General features: G+C 38.8%; 1 protein-coding gene across 3 annotated transcripts in view; it reads right to left on the bottom strand.

Moving 5' to 3' along the window:
• Window positions 1–23,373, bottom strand: part of CDK15 (cyclin dependent kinase 15) — a 79,247-nt gene that overhangs the window by 26,956 nt on the left and 28,918 nt on the right. For all 3 annotated transcript variants that reach the window (XM_039257410.1, XM_039257409.1, XM_039257408.1), the window contains exons 9-10: window positions 11,747–11,840; window positions 7,215–7,278 (exon numbers count right to left, since the gene is read on the bottom strand). In XM_039257410.1, the coding sequence (XP_039113341.1) occupies window positions 7,215–7,278; window positions 11,747–11,840 (158 nt within the window). The remainder of the gene's footprint in view (window positions 1–7,214; window positions 7,279–11,746; window positions 11,841–23,373) is intronic.

Below are 23,373 nucleotides of genomic sequence, written 5' to 3' on the forward strand. Positions count from 1 at the left end.
GTCACCAAGCTCACAGATTTTAAGACCATGTCTAGTTAGAAGGACATAATTATTTGGAGATGAACTTGGAAAGTGTTATTAGCTGATCACCAGTCTAGGGCATTGTTTAATTACTATATCATCATATTTTCCCTTTGATAGCTGGAAAGTCAGCTGGAATATAGACCCAATAGGTCTGGATATTCTGGAGTATCCCCTTTCCGGCTAGGTGACCCTAGGGTAAGGTAGGGATGATAACATTGCCCTTATGTGATAAGGCTGTTGTGAATCAAAGTAAAATAATGTGAGTAAAGTGCTTAACTCATAGTTAGTGCTCCATAAACAGTAGTCATTATTACCCAGAAATAATAATGTACTTCCTTGGCCAAGCATGTAGAACAAGGACTCTTAGAGTCCTAGAGGATGTGATTGGAACTAGAATTGCACATTTTCTAACTCCTGATCACTAATTTCCTTTAACTAATATGTATTGACTCACTACTATGTGCCAATTAGGGGGCATGTGTTAAATATTAAAAGCACTAGATGCGGTCAAGTTTGCTCTGTAGAAAACTTAAGTACTCTTTCTACCACACTAGGCTTTCGGTGAAGTCAATAAAGATGATACTGATGTCTTTTGTGATTTAGTATCTTTTACTAGACACCCATTACACAGCATACAGACACTAAGGATTCTGCCAGAGAAGAGCCCATGTCATAGCAGGCAGGCATCTCACAGTAGTTTAAGTGGGGGGTGCAGAATGGAGCCTTCACAAGAGATGGTCTTAACAGGTGCTCACACTGACTTAGGTAGAAATTTGAAAACTGAGGGTTGGCTTTTAGAGAGTATGAATTCGGGCAAGGTTTAGGCCTAAGCAAGCTAACATAGAAGTCAGTTCTGGCACTGGGAGGTGTGCCTAACATCTAGAGGGAAGCCAGGAATTCTAAGGAAACTAAACAGACAAACAGGCATAGCTTCAGTTCTCACACACCTGCATTGACTCTGAACACTGGTAAGTCACTGAACCACTGAATAAATTTCCGTACTGGGTGAAACAGAATGGGAACTAACTTGTTTTGTGCACCTACTAGAAGTTAGGAACCATGGCAGATAAGGTTCAATAATTTCACTTATTTCTCAGAACCACCCTGAAAAATGAGACAGAGGGATGCAGCATGCCCAATGGAAAGAGAATAAGGTTTGGTCATGGATTGACTCCTCTCCAATCTAGGAAATGCCTCTGGGTGGACCTGGGAGAAAACCTGCCTCCTCATGCATAAAACTGTGCTATTCTCAGCAGCATGGACCCTGGTAGGCAGTAGTAAGGAGGAGTAATTATGTGTGTTCTGTGCCTGGTATGTGGGAACACTTAAAATGACAGGATTGCTCCCACTTTGCAGATTAGGGAACTTCCTCAAGTGCCCCAGGTAGTAAAAAGTGGAGCTTGGACTTGCTGTTTCATGAGGAGGTGATGTCCATAATTAAAACCTCTCCTATCAGTAATTTTCCCTAGTTAAGCCCACTGCATAACTCCCTTGACGAACAGCTCATGTGACAAAGTGGATGCTGATGCAGATCTTACATTGTGTTCACAGCAAACACACAAAGACACGCTCAGAACCCTCTGAGCCCAAAGCATGTAGCTCTTTGTCATCCCAATAGGGACAAGGGTCATTTTAGATTGCAATCATCATCTGTCCCATTGTGGTGTCAGATGAAATGAAGCTCTCACACCGGATTTCAGCTCAGACTGAAACATTTCAAGAGTCAGGTTGGATTGCTCTAATGTAATTCTGAGGTTGGTATTCCATGCCCGTTATTTCTTGCTTCCACCTGGTGGTCAAAAGTTGAAAAAGCAGGCGTCCTGAAAATAACGGCATCAGTAGGACCCTTTTGCCTATGGTTTATAGTACATCTGATTCTGGGTCCCTGCAGGGCTTTTAGTACTGCTTTCCTGCCTTTTGATTTCCACTAAGTTCCTCCAGTGGAAAATCTTTCCATGTGCAGTGTTCTTTTCTGGGGCTGAAAGAACCAGGATAATCCCGGATGCTTCCCTGCAGCTGAGCTCATGTCACAAATCAGGCATGATTTTCAGCAGATATTTCTTTAAAAGTTTGAAGGCCTCTGTGGACTCTATTCCCTTCTCAATGGGAATAGGCATCAAAGAGACAGGAATAAAATGCTTTGCACGCACATCAGGAACTAATTGCCAATTTGGCAAATGCATTGACTAATGTCATGCACTGTTATTTCTAAATCCTCTCCTGTCCTTGACCCCCAGTATCTAGATGTAAACTTGGAACCATTAGTGGAGAAGGATAAAGTCTTCTGGTGCCTCAAATGGAATTGAGAGGGATTTAAACTCAGCGCTTTTGAGTGCAGTGAAATGAACCCAGCAGTACATTAATGCTAGGATTTGAGCTCACACAGCATGAGTGCTTTCAAAACCCGTGTTTAAGGAAGCAAACAGAGCCACGGCAGACCCTTTCAGCAGAGCAAAAGGAGTTGGATGAAACAATCAATGACACATTAAAAACCACAACTGGGCTGCAATCATGTGGGCACAAAAAAAAAAGTTTTTCTTTATCACGAGATCTTTGCATCTAATGAGATGGTGACTGGACAACCTCCAGAGGAGTAAGGCCTTCGCTTACTTTCACTGAGAAACGTCTAAATATTTAGTTGGTTCTCCTAAAAGCCTTACATGATTCTGTAGCAAACTGGTCTCTAAGGTGTGATCTTATTAGCTCTATATTGCCATTGGAAAATCTATTTAAAGGGAATTTGGAAAAGAAAAGAACGAAGATATTACCACTCAAATTATAAATGTTTGCTTATCTTTCTTCTCTTTCAAAATTAATTATTTTTATGCCCTCCAAATATTTAGCTTAGGAACAACACCCTGCCAGCATTAATTGATTCTAAGTGGCTCTCTAGTTCTTATATATGCTTTATTTCTGTTGGCTTAGTTGGATTCGAAGTGCCTGAGGCTCAGAAGGGGAGTAACTCCTGAGTACATTTTGGGGGCAGGGAGGCTGGAGGTGAAGCTAAGAGCACCAGGGAACTTTGTAAAATTGTCTATAGGGGTCTACCCTTTAAATTCACACTGCTGTCTTGTATGAGCGGATTTTCGCCAAGACCAATATCCAGTTTGCTCTAAGCTTCTGGGATCCTCTCTGCCATAAACCCAGTAGTACATCCCAGAGATGGTATCAATGGGGGCTTTAACCTTTTCAGACTTTCTGACAGTAGAATCCCCTCCAGCATGTCGTTCTTTATTATTGCTTCCTATGGACTCTTATTAAGGATCACCAAAACTTCTCCCCTCCCCCTTTGCTGGAGGCCAGCACAGCCCCAGTTCACCGCCAGTTTGATTAATATGTCTTGGTTAATTGTGTGAAAGATGGCAGGCCTTTAGCAAGTGTGACCAGTTTATTGTTCAGCCAATCACAGGCGCCTCAGTTAGCATGTGAAAAGGGGGTGTTTCTGGGGGGGGGAGAGGGTGAGTGTTCTGGCGGCTGAGTCAAAGGTGGAGCATTTTGGGGGGTCACAGAGCAACACCCACTTCTTTGAGGGGATGTTACTATGCTCTACTAAACCTGTAAACCTCTTACTCAAAGCACTTTTTTCTCCTCCCTCTTTTTTCAAGATCTATTTTTTTTTCCCATGGTGCAAGCAGGCAAGCCACTGGCTACTCTGCAGATGGAGTTCACGTTCCAGGGTTTTTAATATTTCACTTTTATATTTCTGTTAGAGAATGATCCTGCTGAGAGTCTGGGAATCTGTGCTCGTCAGAACCCCCTTACTGACACTTGGATATATTGCTCTGAAAGCTATCCCAGGAGAAAAGATTAAACAAAAAAAAGCCTACTTTTCAAAGCCTACTTCTCAATCTGCCCACATCAAAATAAGACAACTGGCCCTTTGAAGTAGAGGACACAGAGTTCTCAGCCAGCTTGCTTAAAATGGGGGGTAGGAGGGAAGGAAGGAAGGAAAGAAAGAAGGAATGAAAGAAGGAAAGAAAGAAAGAAGCCTAGTGTCTAAAATTATATACTCTCTTCCCTTGCCCAGATTTCATCAGGTACACGAATCTGAATTGATGATGGCTAAAAACCTACAGTCCTGCTCATCAGTGTCCCAACAAAACAAGTAAGTGGCCAGACAAACCTGTCCAGGTGAGTCAGCACCAAGTGTTTTTTTAAACCTATGCAAACAGAAACTGTATTGTCCTCCTAGACATAGTCCAGACAAGGTCTGAGAAAGGGTAGAGTAGGCAGAGATGGACACTGGATGGTGCTCCCAAGTTCTGAGCTCTTGGCTCTGACTGAATTCCAAGTTTGGGGGCTCTTACTACTACTTAGAATGAAAAGGAAAGGAATGGAAATCTCATCCCGAATACTGTTACTGTTCTCTCTGTGATATTTTTCTGGCTCCCATACCCTCTTCTGTTCTCTTGATCACTGGAGTTCAAGTGTGTGGAAGCAGCAGTGGCCATTCAGTGATGGGGGTGGGTGCGGGATAGTTCAAAGGGTCTTCTCAATTGATATAAGAGGATGGTCCCAGAACAAAAATGATAACCCTTTTAAAACACAGTCCCTATGATTGAGTTATCAATAGTCCTGACCCCATGCTCAAGACATGCTGGACTTTTAAGATTTACAAATTAAGAGTTGGACATCCTCATGGTAGCTAAGTTTACAACTCTCTTCCTTTCATAAGCTTGGCCTGGCCTATGGCTACCCACTGCCTGAACCTATGGAAGCAGGGCTCACAAACGATCACTGCTGCCCTCCCCCCACCCCTAATAAGGAGAGCTGGTGAGACAGTGTAGATGAACGAATACAAACCCAAGTTCTCAGAGATCCAAGAATGTACCATATCTGTCTGTGTGGACCCAACACATAATATAATGCCTGGCAGATAGTAGTGTGTTCAAAATTTTTTGGCTTATTTGAATTAAATTGAATCCCTACTAGAAAAACAATGCAGAGTATGAACCCTATTGATGTTGGGCCTAGAGAATTCTCTTCATAAATAAAAAATTGCACATTACTTTGAAATGACAGCAAAATGAAAAATGCAACATATTTCTTGCTGTTTTATTGGGACCCAGTTATCTTACTTAGTACAGAATCTGGCAGGGAAGCATTTTGAACAAGTTTCTATTATTATTGTTCTCACTAAGGCATTCTATGTTTAGGATCACTGCTTATTTGCCTGAGCCAACCTGAAACCCAAACGTTTGAAGTTTGGAGAAATAGCATATGCCCACCATGGCAGCTTAGTACTGACATCACCCAAATTGTTTTCTATAACCCATTTGTGACCCTAAACTTCTGGTTGCATAATCGTGGTAGGAAGCTGAGCCATTTTCACCTGCAAGAGGAGAGTGGGTAAGGAGAGGTACAGGCAGGATGGGAAAATAGAACCAAGTTCTCCTAGAAACCATGGCAACTGGAGACAGAACTATTGCAGACTGTACCATGGTCTCTATGAGAAGTCTGTTCTTTTTTCTATTTCAGACCAAAAGGAAGAGGCATTATTCCAAGCCTTATGGCCAGAGTGGCATTTTTCTCAGGTGCTAAACTCAAGCAAAATAGTTAGAAGTGATAAACTGTTTATAAATGACCCTGAGGCCATTTAGCAATGCAAATAATATAAGGCAGCTGAAGTGACTTAACAGTTAGTCTTTCACTTGTGGTAGGGCTTTCATAACCTGGTCAGTCCAAGATGCCTGATCCCTATGAATAGCTGTTTGAGCATAAGTATTATATGACGGAGAAAAGAAGGAAAAAAAAAATCCCCTGCCTCTTATGTCGTTTGTTAGACTCCTTTTTTTTTTTTTTACAAAAATTTTTAGTGTTTTTTTTTATATTTGAGGGGGGGAGGGGCAGAGAGTGAGAGAGACACTGAAGCAGGCTCCAGGCTCTGAGTTGTCAGCACAGAGTCCGACATGGGCCTGGAACCCGCAAGTGGTGAAATCATGACCTGAGCTGAAGTCATACATTTAACTGACTGAGCTACCCAGGCACCCCTGTCATAAATTGCTTAATTGCTTTTTAATTGCTTTTTTCTTTTTTCTTTTCCTTTTTTTTAATTATAATTTATTGTCAAATGGGTAACATACAGTGTGTAAACTGTGCTCTTGTTTTTTGGGGTAGATTCCCGTGGTTCATTGCTTATATATAACACCCAGTGCTCATCCCAATGCCCTCCTCAAGTGCCCTCCTCAATGCCTTTCATCCATTTTCTCCTTTCCCCACCCGTTAACTGCTTTTTAAATCTTCCTACAATTTTTTGCTCTCATGAGATCCTTTTAGGATAATCTCATACCAAAGTTAGTAATGACAACAATTTGGAGAAAGTCCATATTTAGTGATAGGTCACTCTAAGAATATAAAGACTAGAAAATCTGGCTTAAGCCATAATGACCATAATCACCCCAATATTGTCTTTATCTGTATATATCTACCTCCCCTTTAATCCTGCCAGCAATGGAGACCAGCTCTGATAGAGCCATTTCTTGCTTCCCCAGCCTCTGATACAATCCTTCATCCTATAGCTCATTGCTCGTCTCCTTCCTTCCATCTCAATATCCTTGAATGACTACTGGGTATTCTGATCTCTCTGGCATGGCCTTGGGACCATTTCTCAAAGACTTCCCCCAAAGACAACACTTCCAACACTTCCAAATCCATTCCCAGGAGCCAGTCTTGGAGGACCAAATGAGTGACAAGAATGACCAAGTGTTAGGCTTAGAGACAATGGAGGAACTCTTGTATAAACTAGAAACATCTTACTTGGCCAGTCCTTGGCCTAATGAGCCTCTACCTCCCCTCTGTTACATTAGCTTTCTTTTTATACTTTATGAGGTATAATAACCTAACAAATAAAGTCAATAATAGTCATAAGGCTAAAAAATGAGACCATCTATTGAGTTCTTCTGAGCCATTGGATATTTGGAAATGGATATGGACTCCACAGCAATAGTCATTCCAAATTCTTATGCAGCTTGCTACTTGTGTTGTATAGAGTTGGAGAACTGATCTAACCTCAACTACTATTTCAGTGTCCTTCTCATAAAAGGATTATCAGGGAATATAGGAATTTAAAAATTCATCTAGGTCCATCTTTACTGTTGAGTTAACAATAAAAGAAGGTCACCCTATCTGTGTGGCAAATGCTCTCATATTGCTAATTCTCAGAGTATTCCAGAAACTCAAATCAATATTACCTGGATTGTAGTTAGGTAGCTTGGAAACTCCAGGCCAGGTATCCTCTGTAGGGACTCCTAACACCTATATAAAGCCAAAGAAAGACAAAGGAAGATGAGGCAGGAGATGTGAAAGATCAAGGGAGAATAGGGAAGAATTGGTTACATATGTCACATTATGCCAGCTGATGTACATAGGAAAGAAACTTGAGGGTCCAACATTTGCAGTTTCGTGGGCAAAACTGTAGTGTATTCTTAAAGTCTTGTGATGGTCAATTTGATGCCCAACTTGACTGGGCAAAGGGATATCCAGATAGCTAGTAAAATATTTTGGGGTGTGTCTATGAAATGTGGAAGGAATTAATATTTGAATCAGCAGAGTAAAGAGTAAAGAAATATGCCCTCTCTAACGTGAGCAGGCATCACCCAGTTGGTTGAGCGCCCATATAAAAAGGCAGAGGAAGGGCAAATTCTCTCTCTCTCTTCTTGAGCTAGGGCATTCATCTTCTCCTCTGCTCAGACATCTGAGCTACTGGTTTTATGACCTTCAGACTCAGACTTACACCAGCATCCCCTCAGTTCTCAGTCCTTTGGTGTCAGACTGAATTATACCGCCAGCTTTCCTGGTTCTCCGGCTTGCAGACGGCATATCTCAGCCATAATCACATGCGCTGATTCCCATAATAAATCTCCTCTTATGTATCTCTATACATTCCATTGGTTCTGTTTCTTGGGAGAACATGAATATAGGTCCTGAGCCTGTGTCTTTACTAACTCACTTGTTCTTATTCTGAGGTAGATCACATAGCCTTGTTTAAAGTCATATTCTCATCACTATCCATTGCATGGTCACCAAATAGCAGGATGCTACTCTGGGAGTTGGGAATATAAAGAAGCAGGAGTGACTGTCCTTTTACCTTACATTAGATGAAAAAATACCCCCCCACACACACACAACAAAAGACACTCAGCCTGAATTATGCCTCAGCATGAGCATTCAGCTGTTTCCCCGATGTGTTCAAATTAAAAAGGATTCAGATTACTGACCTTTAGGCAGTGGAATGTTGGCTAAAAGTGATCCAAACCTAACTCTAGTCCTTTCTACCAAATTCATCTCACCTTGTTTTCTTGGTGGCCTGGCAGCTTGGAGTATGGTATTTGACTTTTAACTGGTGGGTTCAAAAAGTAACATCACTTGAAAAAGAGCTCACTTATGCTTTGGATTACCAAATTGAAGCTCCAGTTTGTAATTAACATGAAAATAAAAGTCTGTTGAAGTACAAAGTCAAAACTTCAGATTTTGGTTAGTGCTTTTACTGTGAGTTCTTTTGTGGGCATGATTCTACCATTCTTTTACCTTAACCTTAAAAGCCCACTGTCAGTTATATCTGGGAGCTAAAATAACATAGTTTTTGCAAAATATTAGTGAAGTACCAGTAGCTTTCACTACACCACTACCCAATATAACTCTCCTTAGAAGCATATCTCAGTATAACCCTTTTTAGAAGCATCTCTCATAGAAAGAATCTAATCAATCCATTTACAAAATGCAAGATATAGATACCAGCCCAGTTGTTATGGCAGGAAGTCAACTGCCCAACAATGACTAATAATAATCAATTAAGAATTCAGAATCTTAATGTCTACCAGCTTGCTGACTAGGACTCTGGCTGAGAGGTACATTTTGTGGTGCTGGCTAAGACTGTCTTCAAACAAAAGACACTGAAGTGCTATTTTCTCTCATACAATAAAAAAATCATGCCACCCAGGAAAATCTTTCTTTGATCCATTCCCTAAACAAACTGAAAAGCTACTGAGAGGATTATAGGCTTTTCCTATCAACCATTCTGAGCCTGAGGGAACACTAAGAATCCTGGAATCCATTTTGAAAAACCAACTGGACTAATTCTTCTTTTGTGGGAGAGGGGGAGAGGATGGGAAGCTGGTTCTTCTTTTTTAACCTACCGTCTTATATATTTGCACAGATGTGCATGTAAACAAGTGATTCACAGGCACCCATACTGGTGGCTGGCAAAGCACAATGAAAAGAATGCAAAGACAATGAAGAAAAAGCAACAAAGGCAATCAATAGTGACCACATCCATATTTTCTCTAAGGTAACAGTTACTAGAATTATTGGTTACTTTGTATTATGTTTAATTAAAGTCAAAAAAGTGGATACCAAACAACTTATTATACTAAAAACTTTAAGCTTGCAATTTTTTGAAGTTTAAAAATTCAATCTCCTTCATTTGGAAATTTGATGCTCAGTTTCTATTTGAAAGTTACTGAATTTGTTTTCAGTTGAGAAAATTACTAAATCTCCACTTCACTGTCTGGGAAACTGAAAACCGAAATTGTTGATTTATTCCCTCCCTGAAGTCTCTTAAAAGGCAGCCAGTGAGTGCTATGTTTGAAAACATAGTGAACTGAACAGGGCTGTTTTCTGCCTTTGTTGGAATGGAAACTGAAGGCATTTTGATTAGTGGACTTAAAGTTTGCATAGATTATTTTATTCTGATTTTAGAATTACATCTGGGATTATTTGCCAAAAACACGTGTTATAAGAATTCACTTTCTAAAAAGTTGATCAGAAAGAGGTGACAGCTATTCAGATGAACACACACACACACACACACACACAGGCATTTTAGAAAGATGGCAAAATAAAGATTCGGGATTTTTCATTATGTTTTCATTCCTAAGAGTGAGAGTGAGATCTTGGCAAAAATGTAAGAGATATTGGGGTTAAAGATTAGGAGAGTAGAACGGACCCATTGCTTTAATTTTTTGTTTGTTTATTTATTTGTTTATTTTTGGAGACAGCATGAGCAGGGGAAAGGAGCACAGACAGAGAGAGGGAGAGAGGGAGAGAGAAAATCTTAATCAGGCTCCATACTCAGTGTAAAGCCCAATGTGGGGCTGAGTCCCATGACCCGGGGATCATAACCCGAGCCAAGATCAAGCGTTGGATGCTCAAATGACTGAGCCACCCAGGCACCCTGGACCTATTGCTTTCAAAGAACCAACTCCTACATCAAATATCACGGAACCTGAAAGAGATTTCCTATTTACATCCATGTAGACAACGTTAAATGAAGCACTAATTCCGGAGTTGTTTGTAATGTTTACATTTCTAACTTGCTTAAACAAAGTAGTATAGAAGACAACACGCTGCTGAATGTTCTCAATTTGTCCTCAGAGCGTGGAACAGTGACTGTGATAACAAAACCGTGTCTCTACCTCAAAATTGTAAAGCAGTTCAAGAGGAGACAAATTTCCTCATTTACACACAAACCCCCCACTCTGGCAATATCTCTCAAGAAACTCATTATCAAGAATGCTCCAGATGCCTGCTTGAAGCAAGCAAACTTGAAAGGGAGCAGGATCTGGGATAACAACAGCATAGTTTAAAGCACTTTGACACACACTACGACATGGATGAACCTTTAGAATATAAGTGAAATATGGGGCGCATTGGGGGCTCAGTTGGCTATGTGTCCGACTTTGGCTCAGGTCATGATCTCACGAGCTTGTGAGTTCAAGTCCTGCATTGGGCTCTCTACTGTCACTGCAGAGCCTGCTTTGGTTCCTTACTTCCCCTCTCTCTGCCCCTCCCTAGCTCATGCTTTCTCTCTGTCTCAAAAATAAGTTTAAAACAAACAAACAAACAAAAGTGGAATAAATACTGTTAATCAGACAAATACTGACTGTATGATTCCTAATATGAGATACCTAGGATAAGCAAATTCGTAGAGACAGGCCAGGGGCTTGAAGGAAGGAAGATGGGAATTAATGTTTAATGGATACAGAACGTCTGTTTCAGGTGATAAAAAAACTTTTGGAACTGGATGGTGGTGATTCTGCACACAGTGAATGTACTTAATGAATCATATACCTAAAAATGGTTAGATAGTAATTTTTATGTGTATTTTACCACAATGACAAAAAATCACCACAAAAATTATATATATACAGATGACTATAGTATGTAGCATATAAGCTACAAGAGACAAAAGAATGAAGTGCATCATGGTGCAAATAAGGCCAGGATAAATAATAAGGAAAGAAATGGAACCACACACAGAAAAGCACCTCACACCTTAGGAATTCGGTTTTGAAAGAGCAGCACAAATAGTATGCTTTTCTCACACTAACATGGTAAGCCGTTGTTTCATCAGGGTTCTGTGGATATGTAACATCTCATCTTTTGTTGACAAGGACAGACGACCAAATGCATGGTAGAATTAGAGCTGAGGGTGGCAAGGCAGGGACGTGCTTAAGTAGCCACAGCAGCAATTGTCCTGGGAAGTTGAGAAAATAATGAGAGTGGGCAGGTAGACTCAGGGGCTGCTACAGGACAACAGGGGTTTCCTGACCACATCTTCATTCTCTAGGTGCTTCCACCTGTGGCAAATTCCACAGTTTCCACAGCCTTACTATGAGGCATAATATCTCAAAGCAGATGGACTACTTCACTGTCTCTAAAGCGAATTTGGTTCAAAGTTTAAATTGCAGATATTTCTTCTTCCTAAGAGGAATTCTTCCCTTACCTCCCAGATCTTCTCCAGCTGCTCAAGGATGTTGGAAACCCCAGGAAACAAAGGTTGACCCTGGAACATTTCAATAAAGATGCAGCCTGCACCCCTAGCAAAGGAGACAAGAGTCAGCCGGACACTTTTAAGGAAACCATACATGCAAAACTGAACTACCAGTATTTCTCCACACGGTAAATATTTTGGAGAGTTAAATAGGGACCATATGCTATTAAAAGTCTTGGGAAAGAGAAAAGAAAAAGAAATATAAGCACAGCCTGCAGCTTTTTGTTAAAATGACCTGCAACCAGCATTTAGGAACACAATACAGATAATAAACATTTCAACTCATTCAAGTTCATTATCCATTTTATGCGAAGAGGGGAAAGTATTGAATCTCCACATTGACTACTTTCTTTCACAGAATCAAAAATGCTATCTTTGGAGGCACCTGGGTGGCTCAGTTGGTTAAGTGTCTGGCTTCAGCTCAGGTCATGATCTCCCAGTTCATGGGTTTAAGACCTGCATTGGGTTCTGTGCTGACAGCTCAGAGCCTGGAGCCTGTTTTCAGATTCTGTCTCCCTCTCTCTCTGCCCTTCCCCAGCTTGTGCTCAGTCTTTCTCTGTCTCAAAAATAAATAAACATTAAAAAAAAATTTTATAATGCTATCTTTGTAAGAGGCACCATTAGTATAGGTATTGATTAAGAAAAAAATCCTGCAAGTTGAACCATAACACAATCAGAATGTTTCTTTCATAGCTATAGCAAGGGTTATTATAAACTTAATTAGAAGGATTATTTTACCACATATCATACTTGTACATGCAAAAATGGAACAGTAAGTAAAATAAATTGGTTTGGGTACTCGTGAAACTTTTTTACATTCAGCATTTGACTCAGACTCTTTGATGTCTGTTTTTATCCATGGGATCATCCTCTATATCAGGAGTTTGATGATGCAGCATTTCTTAAAATAATCCATAAGAAAACTAAGAGTCATTGGTTCTGGGCTCCTAAACTGACCTTGCAGTTACATAGTTAACCTACTTTTGACTCCTTAAAGACTGTTGTTAAACATGTCTGATTAACTCCCTCTCCACCACCATTCAGTTCCTAGTTAAAAAGAAGGGGGGAAAAAGCTCTCCTGTTTGCAAAACTTTCTTCCAAGTCACTGACATCCATTCTGCAACTTTTGATGCTGGCATTTGATGTTCGCACATGTGCAATGGTAGCTGCAGTCATAACTGCAGCCTGGCTGACAGCTTTGGTAAGACACTACTGATTATAAGGTACACCCTGATTTAGCGGAAAGTGTGCATCTCAAAATAGATGAAATAGGGTGAAATATAAAATTTATTTCCTAAGTAGTCGAACTGGAGTGTAATTCCTGAGGGACAGTAAGGGGTAAGATTTATTTTGCTAATAATATACATTTTTCTCTCTCTGAAAATAAATAAATAAAATAAACTTAGAAAAAAGAATCTGGTGACTATTATCTTGAGGTGAATTTTTAGAATTATTGCCATTTTAAGGCTCCTCATCAGGTTGTATTTTAGAATCCACGTAGTTTGGGTTTTTTTTAAATTTTTACTTTTTGTCTTTAAAGCAACAGATATAAAAGGTATGAGGAAAAGTGGAGGAAAATAAAAGTAGTAGAATACTGTCAAATGGTTAAAAACCATCCTGTTTGCTAGCAGTGGTCAATTATAAGATAAGCCAACTAGGAAACTGAGTTAGTGAATGCCATCAAATGGTCTCTAGCCACCACCCATGATGTTTATATGTGCTTGAAAGGTCTTAAACCATTTCATTTTGAAATGAAAAAAAAAAATGTGTGTGTGTGTGTGTGTGTGTGTGTGTGTGTAAAACAAATGTAATTGTATATTAACTAATATAAAATAGAAATGGAAATGTACTGGTTTTTGAAGACTTGAGCCAACTATCTATTGAATACCCTAATACCTTCTAAATTTTTTTTAATGTTTATTTAATTTTTTAAAACATTTATTTATGTTTGAGAGACAGAGCACAAGCAGGGGAGGGACAGAGAGAGAGGGAGACACAGAATCTGAAGCAGGCTCCAGACTCTCAGCTGTCAGCACAGAGCTCAACAGGGCTCGAACCCACAAGCCGTGAGATCATGACCTGAGCCAAAGTCAGATGCTTAACCGACTGAGCCACCCAGGCACCCCTATTCAGTTTTGAGAGAGAGACAGAGAGACAGAGAGACAGAGCATGAGCCAGGGAGGGGGCAGAGAGGGAGGGAGCCACAGAATCTGAAGCAGGCTCCAGGCTCTCAGCTGTCAGCACAGAGCCTGACACAGAGCTCAAATTTACGAACCACAAGATTATGACCTGAGCCAAAGTTGGATGCTTAACTGACTGAGCCACCCAGGTGCCCCTTCTAATACCTTCTAGAAACCCCAGGGGCTCACAAGCCACTAGAAGGCCTGATGGCATTTTAAATAAGGTTCAAAACCATAGTTATTATCAGGTTTAAACCTGTAGTCCACTTTTTTCATCCCTTCCAAAGGTCTTCATTGCTTGGAAAAAACTCGTTTTTTCATACTAGTGGCTGTAGGGAAACAAGAAGGAAGTCCTTTTGTCACACAATTTCTTAGTGTCCTTTGTCTTCTGCTCCACTAGAACAGTGTACAAAATCATGTAAAATATTGGAGAAAGCTGGACATTAAGGCCATTATGCAAGTAGTACAAAGTAACATAAGGTGTTTGTGTTACAGAATAATATGCTAATATTTGGTTGAAGTTCTCCATTTGCATTTGTATGGTGGGTACCTTACTGGCATTTTCTTGAGTCCTTCTTTTTAAGCTTCACCTAGCAGTAGATTAAAACCTTTCTGGGGTGTCTGGGTGGCTCAGTTGTTTAAGCGTCCTACTTCGGCTCAGGTCATGATGTCACCACTCGTGGGTTTCAAGTCCCACATTGGGATCTGTGCTGACAGCTAAGAGCCTGGAGTCTGCTTCCAATTCTCTCTCTCTCTCTCCCTCTCTTTCCCCTCTCTCTCTCTCTGCCCCTCCCCCGCTCACACTCTCTCTCTCTCTCAAACATGAATAGATGTAAAAAAAACAAAAAACTTCTAACCTAACAAATATATAGAGTCTAAGGCTACTTATTCATATTTGTAATATTTATACATATACCTATATATAGAGAGAGAGAGAGTGAGCGCAGGCGTGTGAGTGCCCATGTGTCTACTTGGGACACTTGTAAGACAAACAGAATTCCTAAATCAATTCTATTTCTGTACCTGGAATATCCACAAGTATCATAAATATCAGTGCATTGGTAAGAAAATGATTCTGTGCACCTTAAGTTTGAAAAACAGAAGATGATTTCTAGGTGTAAGCACTGTTCTTTAAAAACTATTCAATTTCATCATCCTATTTTCTTCAGTTGTTTTTCAAAGCTATTGTATTTTTTAATTTGCTTTGTAAACAAGTTGTGTGACTATCATCTATTTTGTCCACCCCTTGTCTAGCCTTAAGCAAACCTTTAAAATATTCTGAACATTTATGTTCAGAAAGAAACCAGCTCTTATTTCCTTTTTCTCCTCTGTTTTGTTCTTAAATCTTCATTCCTGTGGCTCTTCTTACCTCTTCTTCTTACCCTTCTTATCTTTAGGCTTCTTAGAGGATTTCTGCTCTGTGGAGATAAACTTGGGGCAGCCCATGTAGATGAAGGGGAACTTCCTACACTTGGGAAAAGACCTGATGGCATCAACCAGTGAGTCTTTCCAGAAAGGAGAGATGCACTGGGTCATTTTATTGCTCTAACTGTGGTTCTTCAGTCAAGTTAGAGGAAACAGCCTCCAGGTTTTCTGCTTTTTCTGGCTCTCTTCCTAACCTTTTCTCTATTCTGAGCATGAACAAATTCTTCCAAAAGAGAGGAAAAGATTCTTCAAATTCCTTAGGCAGTCTCTGGGGAAATCAACCATTTCAGGAGTTTTAGGTTTAGTGTAAGGAGCATACAAAAATGTTGTTGGGAGAAATGAGTCAGTATTTCATTTTTCACTGTTGAAATTAGTTCAGAATGACATAATGTATGACAGTGACATGACATTTCCATTTGCTTTTCCCTGGGCCACTCTTTATATTTGGAAGTTTGCAGCAGGAAATCTGCACTCTCTCAAGCAAGAGCAACTTTTCATAGTCCTAAACCAGCAGCTGCCTGAAGTCAGTTTGGAAGGGAACACTTTGTGTGCCAAAATAAATCTTTCTTTAAAATCAGTTTACCATAACATGGATGAACCTTGAAAACATTATGCTAAATGAAATAAACCAGACACAGAAGGAAAATATTGTATGATTGCACTTATATGAGGTGCCTAGAAGAGTCAGATTCATGGAGACAGAAACTAGAATAGTAGTTCCCAGGGGCTGGAGGAAGGGAGTAATAGGGAGTCTTTGTTTAATGGGTACAGAGTTTTAGTTTGGGATGATGAAAAGTTTTCGAGGTGGATAATGGCGATGGTTAAGTACAATAATGTACTCAATGCCACTGAATTGTACATTTTAAAATGGTTAAAATGGTAAATTTTATGTTATATGTATTTTAACATAATGCAAAAAAGTAAAAACAAAACCAAAAAATGTAATTATGTAAAACATTAAATTTTCTCACCAAAGTTGCTAATAGAATCTTTTGAGGTCTAAAAAGGTGACAGAAAGAAAGAAGAGACAATAGGAGACTAGAGAGCATTGGTTGTAAAGGGTGGGAATAATCAATGCGTCCTACTTGTATGTTTTCCATAATCTAACTATTTGCCCCAGGCCCCCCGCTGACGCTGCTGACACCAGGGCTCACTGTGAATAAAAGGCTCTGGCACTACATGTTATAATTAGTTTCTTTAAGACAAAGTCTCTAATGCTCACCCACTGTCATCTGCCTCCAAAAATGCACTCAGTTTATACCCTATGGGGTTTCGTGACCTAGCACAATAGGATTTTTCCTCCTTTTCTTCCTTTGTCAATTGGAAATCTCCCTACTCACTTCCCCTTTTACCACTCTGAAAAGAACAAAAAAAAAAAAAAATGGAGGAAGAGGAATCTCAGTGTAAACACTCAATATCTAACAATTATGTAGAGTGAGCAAATAATAGTAAACTGAATGGAAGATGTCTATTGTTTTATTTTTATATTACTTTTTGAGTTTTACTGGGCAAATAATAATAATAATAGAATGAATAAGAGTAATGACAATAATTTTAACTACAATTGAATTTCTACTTTGTGTTATTATTATTCATGCTTAAATTTATGAAACATTTATTCATGAAATGTTAAAAACACACATTTTTGTATATGCAGTAAAAAGGTAAGGGATGTGTAGCTTAAGACAGACTTAGGGGCACCTGGGTGGCTCAGTCAGTTAAGTGACTGACTCTTAATTTCAGCTCAGGTCATGATTCCACAGTTGTGAGTTTGAGCCTTGTGTCTGCCTCTGCACTGATGATACAGAGCCTGCTTAGGATTCTCTCTCTACCTCTCTCTGCCCCTCCCCTTCTCTCTCTCAAAATAAATAAACATTTTTTTATTTTTTTATTTTTATTTTTTTAAAAATATTTTTTAAATTTATTTCTAGGAGAGAGAGACAGCGTGAGCAGGGGAGGGTCAGAGAGAGAAGGAGATATAGACTCTGAAATTGGCTCCAGGCTCTGAGCTGGCAGTCAGCACAGAGCCCGATGCGGGGCTCGAACCCACGAACCGCGAGATCATGACCCAAGCGAAAGTTGGACGCTTAACCAACTAAGCCACCCAGGTGCCCCTAAAGAAACATTTTTTTTAAAAAGACAGACTTAGAGAACTGGTGGGTGAGCTGAGGCAATTATTTAGGAAGCAGCACAGAAAGTTAAGGAGACAAGAAATATGAAAAAGAGGATAAGAGCTGTAGATAATAGAAAGACATGTTCTGATAGTCTTTCATTGGAGTTCCAGAGAGAGAGAAGGGAATAGAGGCAACATTCAAAGAGGAAATGACCAAAGACACTATTCATAACACAGAGGAAGCACAATATATACCAAGCAGTGTAAGTAAAAAGAAACCCACACCACACACCTTAAAGTGAAAATGCTATAACAGTAAAGGCAAACAAAAATTCTTTAAAGCATCAGGATAAAATAAGAGATCACCTACAAAAGGAAGACAGTAAGTCTAAAAGCAAATTTCTCCACAATTAGGCTAAAAGCAGACTTCACAAACTGTTTGCCCAGTAAAACTCAAATGGAAGACAAGTCAGGGAGATGATATCCTCAAAGTTCTGAGAAAAAATAAGCATCAATCTAGAGTTACATCCCTAGCAAGTCTACTTTTCAACAATGAGAGTTTATCTTAAAACACAAAAACAGATTTGCCACTGATTAGCCTACATTAAAGAAAATTCTAAAAGATTTACTTCAAAAGAAAGGAAAATTATGGGAATGCAAACTGCTGCAGCAACTCTGGAAAAACGTATGGAGTTCCTCAAAAAATTAAAAATAGAACTACCCTACCGAGGGGGGCCTGGGTGGCTCAGTTGGTTAAGCATCCGACTTAGGCTAAAGTCATGATCTCATGGTTAATGGGTTCAAACAACGTGTAGGACTCTGTGCTGACAGCTAGCTCAGAGCCTGGAGCCTGTTTCGGATTCTGTGTCTCCCTCTCTCTCTGACCCTCCCCTGTTCATGCTGTCTCTCTCTCTCAGAAATAAATAAAACATTGAAAAAAATTTAAAAAAAAAACTACCTTACAATCCAGCAATTGCACTACTAGGTACTTATCCAAAGGTTATAAGAGGGCTGTTTCAAAGAGGCACATGTACCCCAATGTTCAGAGCAGCACTATGGACAATAGCCGAAGTATGGAGAAAGTCCAAATGTCCAATGTCCGATGACTGATGAATGGATAAAGAAGAAAAAAAAATATATATATATATATATACACATATATATATACCCACACACAATGGAATATTAGCAATTGAAAAGAATGAAATCTTGTCATTTGCAACAACATGGATGGAACTAGAGTGTATTATGCTAAGCAAAATAAGTTAGAGAAAGACAAATATCATATGACTTCACTTGTATGTGGAATTTAAGATACAAAACAGATGAACATAAATGAAGGTAAGCAAAACTAATGTAAAAACAAGGAGGGAAACAAACCATAAGTGACCCTTAAATACAGAGAACAAACTGAGGGTTGCTGGAGGGGCTTTGGGTGGGGAGATGGGCTAAATGGGCAAGGGGCATTAAGGAGGACACTTGTTGGGATGAGGACTTGGTGTTATCTGTAAGTGATGAATCACTAAATTCTATTCCTGAAATCATCATTACACCAAATGTTAACTAACTTGGATATAAATTAAAAAATAATAAAAATTTTTAAAAAAGTGAGTTTAAAAATGAAATAAAAAAGAAAGGAAATTATTCCAAAAGTAAGATTTTTAAAAAAGATATTATTTTTAAGTAATCTCTACACCCAGTGTGGGACTCGAACCCACAACCCTGAGATCAAGAGTTGCACACTCCTCCAACTGAGCCAGCGAGCAACCCTCCAAAAGTAAAATCTAAAGTTCATGAAGGAATAATGAACAGTTTTAGATTTATTTGCACTTAATGAAAATAGCTTTAAAGTACGTAAAGCAGAAATGAACAGAATTATGACAAATCAAAAATATAGTGAACAATTTCAACACACTTTTGATAAGTGAAACAGACATAAAAGATATAAAGAAGATTTGGATAATGCAATTACCCTTGAATTTTTGAACGTATGTAAAAACATGTACCCAACAATTCAGAAATCTGCATTCTTCTCAAACACGTGTGAAATATTTGCAAACAGAGATCACATACTAGGTTAGTGCTACTTATACTATCTCTGCTGAAACACCAGGTTTTTCTCAATTTTGGGGGTGACTTTTAATTTTGAAATAATTTTAAACTTAAAAAAAGTTGCAAACATAGTAGAATGAACTGTCTTCAAACAGACTCACCAATGCCAACATTTTGCCTTTCATTTTTTCTCTATTTTTTTCTGAAGCCATAGAGAGTGAGTTACAGATCATAATTCTTGGCCCCTAAATATTTTGTATTTTCTAAGAACAAAAGTATTCTCTTACATAACAGCAGTGCAATTATCCACAGTCCATATTTAAATTTCACATATTGTCTGAGTCCTGTTCCTTAGCTCCATTTCCTCCAGAATCCGATGTAGAACCATGTATTGCATTTGTTGGCATATCCTGTTAGTTTCTTTAATCTGGAACAATTCCTCAGTCTTTCTTTGCCTTTTAAATTCTTGACCTAGTAGGGGGATCAAAATATGCCACCCCAGGGGCACCTGGGTGGCTCAGTCAGTTGAGCATCCAACTTCAGCTCAGGTCATGATCTCAAGGTTCATGGGTTCAAGCCCCATGTTGGGCTCTGTGCTGACAGCTAGCTCAGAGCCTGGAGCCTGCTATGGATTCTGTGTCTCTCTCTCTCTGACCCTCTCCTGCTCACACTGTCTCTCTCTCTCTCTCTCTCAGAAATAAATAAAAACATTAAAAAAAAATGCCACCCCAAAATATGCCACTCTGGTATAAAGAAATATTGAGCTGAAGGCAACTGAGTAAAAGCAAACATAGGATGAGCTTTCTGCCTCCCTGTATCTGCCTGAAAGTGGGGCATAAATTCCCCTTATGAGGATTTTATCCCACAATTTACTGCCCCTAAAGAGTCCAGAAACCCCTTTCTTTTGTCTTATCACTTCCCTACAAATTTATCATTCTTTGTCAGAATGGTATAAAAGCCTCCAAGCCTAGCTGCTTCTTTGGGTGTTTTCTCTTCTTTCCATAGAGCCCCCTCCCCCATGCCACATAAAACTTTTAACATCAAATAAAATTTATATGCTTGTCTCCCATTAATCTGCTGTCAATTTGCAGGTTCATCCACAGACTCTAAGAGGACAGAGGAAAATTTTCCCTCTCCTACAACCCTTTAAAAGAGTACAGGCCACTTATGTTGCCAAATGTCCCTCAAATGGAGTTTATCTGATGTTTCCTCATTGTTTGATTCAGGTTGAGATTTTTTTTTTTTTTGCTGGAAAGCCGCATAAGTGATATTGTATCCTTCTCAGTGCATCTCAGGGCCTCATGGAGGCCCATGGTGTCAGTCAGTGCCATTATTGATAATATTAACTCTAATCACTTGGTGAAAGTGGTATCTGCCAAGTTGGGTTTTTTTCCCCTATAAAGTTACTATTTTTTCCTTTGTAACTAGTAAGTAATTTGTGGAGATGTACTTTGAGACTATGAAAATTTTTTATTTTTCATCAAACTTTCTGTTCTAGTTTAGCATTGTTAATTCTTGTTTGAACCAATCACTACCATATTGCAAAATAGTGATTTTCTAAGCCCATCATTTCTTCTCCAGTTATTAGTTGGCATTCTACTATAAGGAGATGCTTCCTTTCTTATCAAGCTAGCTAGTTATCTTTGGTATGCACTTATGCATTCTTATTCAGTGGCCTATAATCTGTTACCTACATCACTTGCTTTGGTTATAAATCAAATTCTACTCAAATTGTACATCTTTAGCTAGTGGGTATTTCTTCAAATTACTCCCCCTATCCTTTTGACATAATCCCCTCATTTTTTGACCACTTTGTAAAAAAATGTTCTGGCACAACAAGATATTCCTGGCTCATCTTATACTTTCCATGCCCCAGACTTAGAATTGGCCATTTCTCCAAAAAGTCTTAGTTCTTTTTAGTAGGGAATGGTATCAGAAAATCAAGATCTGTGTGGCAGACCAATACTTATATAAAATACAAAAATTAATTTCTTTAAAAATAATGCACCTAGCAGAATTAAATGCAAATCTTCTCTGAAGAAACCTACTTTATTCAAGTCCTCAAAAAAAAAAAAATCCCACAAATGAAATTCCAAGGTAAGCTAGCATATCGCTGTCAAAAACAACTAAATATGCATGGGAAAAAGATACTATATGCAAGAACCAAAAGAAATAATAGACAATAGAAATAGACTTAAGGACCTTTGCCCTGGATATGTAAGAGCTTAGAGAAAAAATAATAAAACCACTAAAAGACATTAAAGACAAGCCAAACAGGTGAAGAAATATACCACGTTTAAAAATTGGAAAACAATATCACAACGGTGTTAATTAGTCTCAGAGAGTTTTATAATTTCAGTGCAATCCCAGTGAAAATCCCACCAGGATTTTTCATGAAATTTGAACCAGTAATCTAAAATGTATATGAAAAATCAAAGGGGAAAAATAGCTAAGACATTCGTGAGGAAGATGAAATAGGTAGGGACACTTGTCCTACCAGATATCGAATATTGTAAAGCTATAGAAATTAATACAGTAGGACATTGGTACCAGGACAGAGAAAGTGACCTCAGTGAAACAGAAAAGAGAGCCCAGATGTAGACTTCTGTATTCATGGAAACTTGATATATGAGAGATTTGGCATGGCAGATCACAGAAGAAAATGGGATGAGACAATTGATTGGCATAGACAAGAGTCAATTTCTAATATATGAAAGATTTAAAATGAAAGGACAAGCTTTATAACTTTTAAATTTATTTTTAATATTTTGAGAGAGAAAAAGAATGAAAGAGTGCACACAGGGAGGGGCAGAGAGACAGGGAGAGAGAGAGAATCCCAAGCAGGCTCTGCGGTATTAGCACAGAGCCTGCCATGGGGCTCAAACTCATCAACTGTGAAATAATGACCCAAGCTGAAACCAAGAGTTGGATGTTTAACTGACTGAGCCACCTAGCATCCCAGCAATTTTTTAAAGAATGTATTGGAAAATATCATTCTGACCTCAAGGAGAGAATGATTTTTTTTTTTTAAACAAGAAACAAAAGGGCCAGCCAAAAAAAGAAGACTGATAAGATCAACAATATTAAAATTAAGAACTTTTATTCAAAAAGACAACATAAGGATATGAAAACATAAGCCATGTTTTCATGGGAATTCTTGCAACACTCATGACTGATAAAAGATTAATATTCAGATTAGAAGAACAGAAAGAAAGAAGGAAAGAAAGAATGAACGAACGAGAGGGAGGGAGGGAAGGACAGTGGGGGACAGAAACAGAGAGACCAAAAGAAAATAAGCAAAAGTCACAAGTAGGTATTTCATAGATGAGAAACACAAATAATCCATGAAAAGGTATCCATCCTCATTAGTAATTAGGAAAATGCAAATTTAGATCACAACATACCACTCTACTTGATTATAAAGTTGGTGCAGATGTAGATAAAGGGCTATAATACACTGCTGGTATATAAATTGTTAGAACTACTTTGGAAAATAATTCGGCACTACTTCAGGGAGTTGAACATTCATGTACACTATGAGACAGGAAATCTATTAAGTACTCTAGAGAAATCCTTAAATATAAATAACAAGTATATTCATAACAGCAAAAGCAAACAAAACACACACACAAAAACCCAAACTAAATAAATGAAATGTTTATCAACAGGAAATAAAGCATAGCTACATAGATCAACATGTATGAATGTTAGAAACACCTTGGTGGAAAAAAGCAAGTCACAGAAGGCTAAAAACAATATAATACTGGGCTCTTTGCACTGACAGTGTGGAGCCTGCTTGGGATTCTCTA

Source organism: Hyaena hyaena, unplaced genomic scaffold (assembly GCF_003009895.1).
Source record: "Hyaena hyaena isolate Hyena2069 unplaced genomic scaffold, ASM300989v1 scaffold_615, whole genome shotgun sequence".
In the NCBI taxonomy this organism is placed as follows: domain Eukaryota; kingdom Metazoa; phylum Chordata; class Mammalia; order Carnivora; family Hyaenidae; genus Hyaena; species Hyaena hyaena.